Source organism: Asparagus officinalis, unplaced genomic scaffold (assembly GCF_001876935.1).
Source record: "Asparagus officinalis unplaced genomic scaffold, Aspof.V1 AsparagusV1_Un335, whole genome shotgun sequence".
Lineage (NCBI taxonomy): Eukaryota > Viridiplantae > Streptophyta > Magnoliopsida > Asparagales > Asparagaceae > Asparagus > Asparagus officinalis.
The window spans coordinates 23,003-25,186 of NW_017972600.1; the positions used below are offsets into that span (position 1 = coordinate 23,003).

The 2,184-nt window shown below is 38.2% G+C and overlaps 1 protein-coding gene across 2 annotated transcripts in view; it reads left to right on the top strand.

The window, feature by feature from the left end:
• The first annotated feature begins 578 nt into the window (after positions 1 to 578).
• LOC109827642 (protein ATAF2-like) overlaps positions 579 to 2,184 on the top strand; it is a 15,828-nt gene continuing 14,222 nt past the window's right edge. For both annotated transcript variants that reach the window (XM_020394654.1, XM_020394655.1), the window contains exons 1-2: positions 579 to 650; positions 1,465 to 1,974. In XM_020394654.1, the coding sequence (XP_020250243.1) occupies positions 1,818 to 1,974 (157 nt within the window). In that variant the 5' untranslated portion in view covers positions 579 to 650; positions 1,465 to 1,817. The remainder of the gene's footprint in view (positions 651 to 1,464; positions 1,975 to 2,184) is intronic.

Below are 2,184 nucleotides of genomic sequence, written 5' to 3' on the forward strand. Positions count from 1 at the left end.
ATACTCTAAGAATCGAAGCTATCGTAAGAGTATGATTAATGTGTATTCATATATTTTAGATACGGATACAAATATTTCACTACAAAATCATATCCGTAATCATATCCTATCGGTTATAGATTTGAGTAACCATATCCGTATCCTAACAGATACGGTTACAGATATTTTCTCGGATAAGTATACGGTTTAGCACCCCTTGTGCTGACCGAACAAACTTTGCTATTGACTTGGATGCTCATGGGTGCACAGGGCTTCTAGAAAACGGGTAAGGATATTGTACCATCCAATAAAATCCGACCCGATAGCAGTTCGAAAACGCCAGCAAACCCTCTTGACATTATATTCCTCCAAAATTTCAATTATAAACCCACTTTCACAACCTAGTATGGTGGACCCGATAGCAGTTCCAAGAGTACGACGTAAGCTACCAAGACCAAAGTCCGCAAAACAACTTACACCCACTTTCACAACCTACTATGGGACCCACCATCAGAGAAACGGTTCACTTCTGAGTCTGGCTGGGCGTGCACTTATCAGCGACCACCCCTCCTCATTTTTCTTTATAAACCCCCCTTCGCCCGGTCCCCAAAACCCTTCGACTGGGCGGCGCGATCAAATTCTCATCGATCCTTTTTGCCCCGTCTCTTTGCGTAAGCTCTCGGATCTCAATTTTCTCTAAGTTTTAGGGCTTTGAATACAATAATGACTCGATTTTGGTTGAATTATGTGAATCTCTGGAGATTACATCTCCCCTAGGGTTTTAGTCGATTCAATTTACGAACTGGGGATTTCTTTGAGTGGTTTAGGGTTTACGATGCATTTGATAGGATTCAGTATACGAATTAGAAATTTCTTTAATTGTAGTTGATTGTTTACGATGATGTAGGTTTTGATTCTATTGCATTTGATTTGATTATGTTTATCCTCCTTATGATCAAGTTCACTTTTAGAAGATTCTGCTTTTTGGGTTGGAATCTTGGATAATGTCTGGGAATGTAGATTTATTTTGTTATAAAAATCTTCAAGCTTGTGTTTTTCTTCTTATTCTGTGAAATTTCATTTTTTTGAACTGTTTTCACTTAGTTTTCTAATGCTTTGATGATCCTATTGTGGCATAGGGTTTAAGGATGTGTGGCTGTAGATTTCATGCAGAATTTAGTTGATGCATTTTGTTCATCTTGGAAGCACTATTAACTTGTGGATCTTTATTGAATCAAAAGAAGAAAGTTTTAGTTTCATGTAGCTGATCTTCAAATTTAGCGAAGGTTTCGTTTTAAGCCTTTAATTTATGTAGGATTTTATATTTCGATGGGGGTCATCTTTAGGTTTTGATCTCTTGAATTTGCAAGCTACTTGCATTATTATTTTTTTCCTGCTATTTATTGGGATTGGTGTTGTGTCATTATATTGTTCAATTCGTCATTAAATTCTCTCTTCTTCTTCTAAAGAATGGGCTTCCTACAGGAACCGGCTGTTGCATCAGATGTCTTTTGAAATCAGTAAGGTCTTTCCTCCGTGGTTGCTTTGGCGTGATTTTCGGATCGCAAGTTGTAGTCCGTTGTGGTTTTCTCACCAGCCACGGTTTCGACAAAGGACCTGACAAATACTAAAACTAAGCGTGACTTCTTGAGTCACAAATTCTGTTCAGTTCTGTAATTTCCAGCGCTCCGGCAAACTCCAAAAAAAAAAAAGAGAACTAAGAGAGAAAATAAAGTACTTTGAAATTTGCGTGTAAGTTTAAGTTCTCCTTGTTGCTTTTGTGCCAACCCAGCTCCATCTCTCCATAGCAGATAAGAACATTTCACTGATTCATTGTGATGACTAAGACTTCTCTGCCACCGGGTTTCCGGTTTCATCCTACTGATGTTGAGCTGGTTTGGTACTACTTGAAGAGGAAGATTATGGGAAAGCCTTTTCGTTTCGAGGCTATTTCAGAGGTCCAGTTGTACAAGTTTGCTCCTTGGGATCTTCGAGGTAACTTTGATCTGCCATGTCTTTGGTTGCTACTTGGACCTTTGAAAATAAAACTTTGGGATAACATCTTTTTAGAAATTCTTTGCGATCTTGCATGCACCTTATCTCTGTCTTAATAATTTCAATACTCTCCTCATTCTTCAATGCATTTTATTTTCAGAATTCTGTGGAAGTTTATTAAAGAAAATAAAAAAAAGGGGGGGGGGGGGG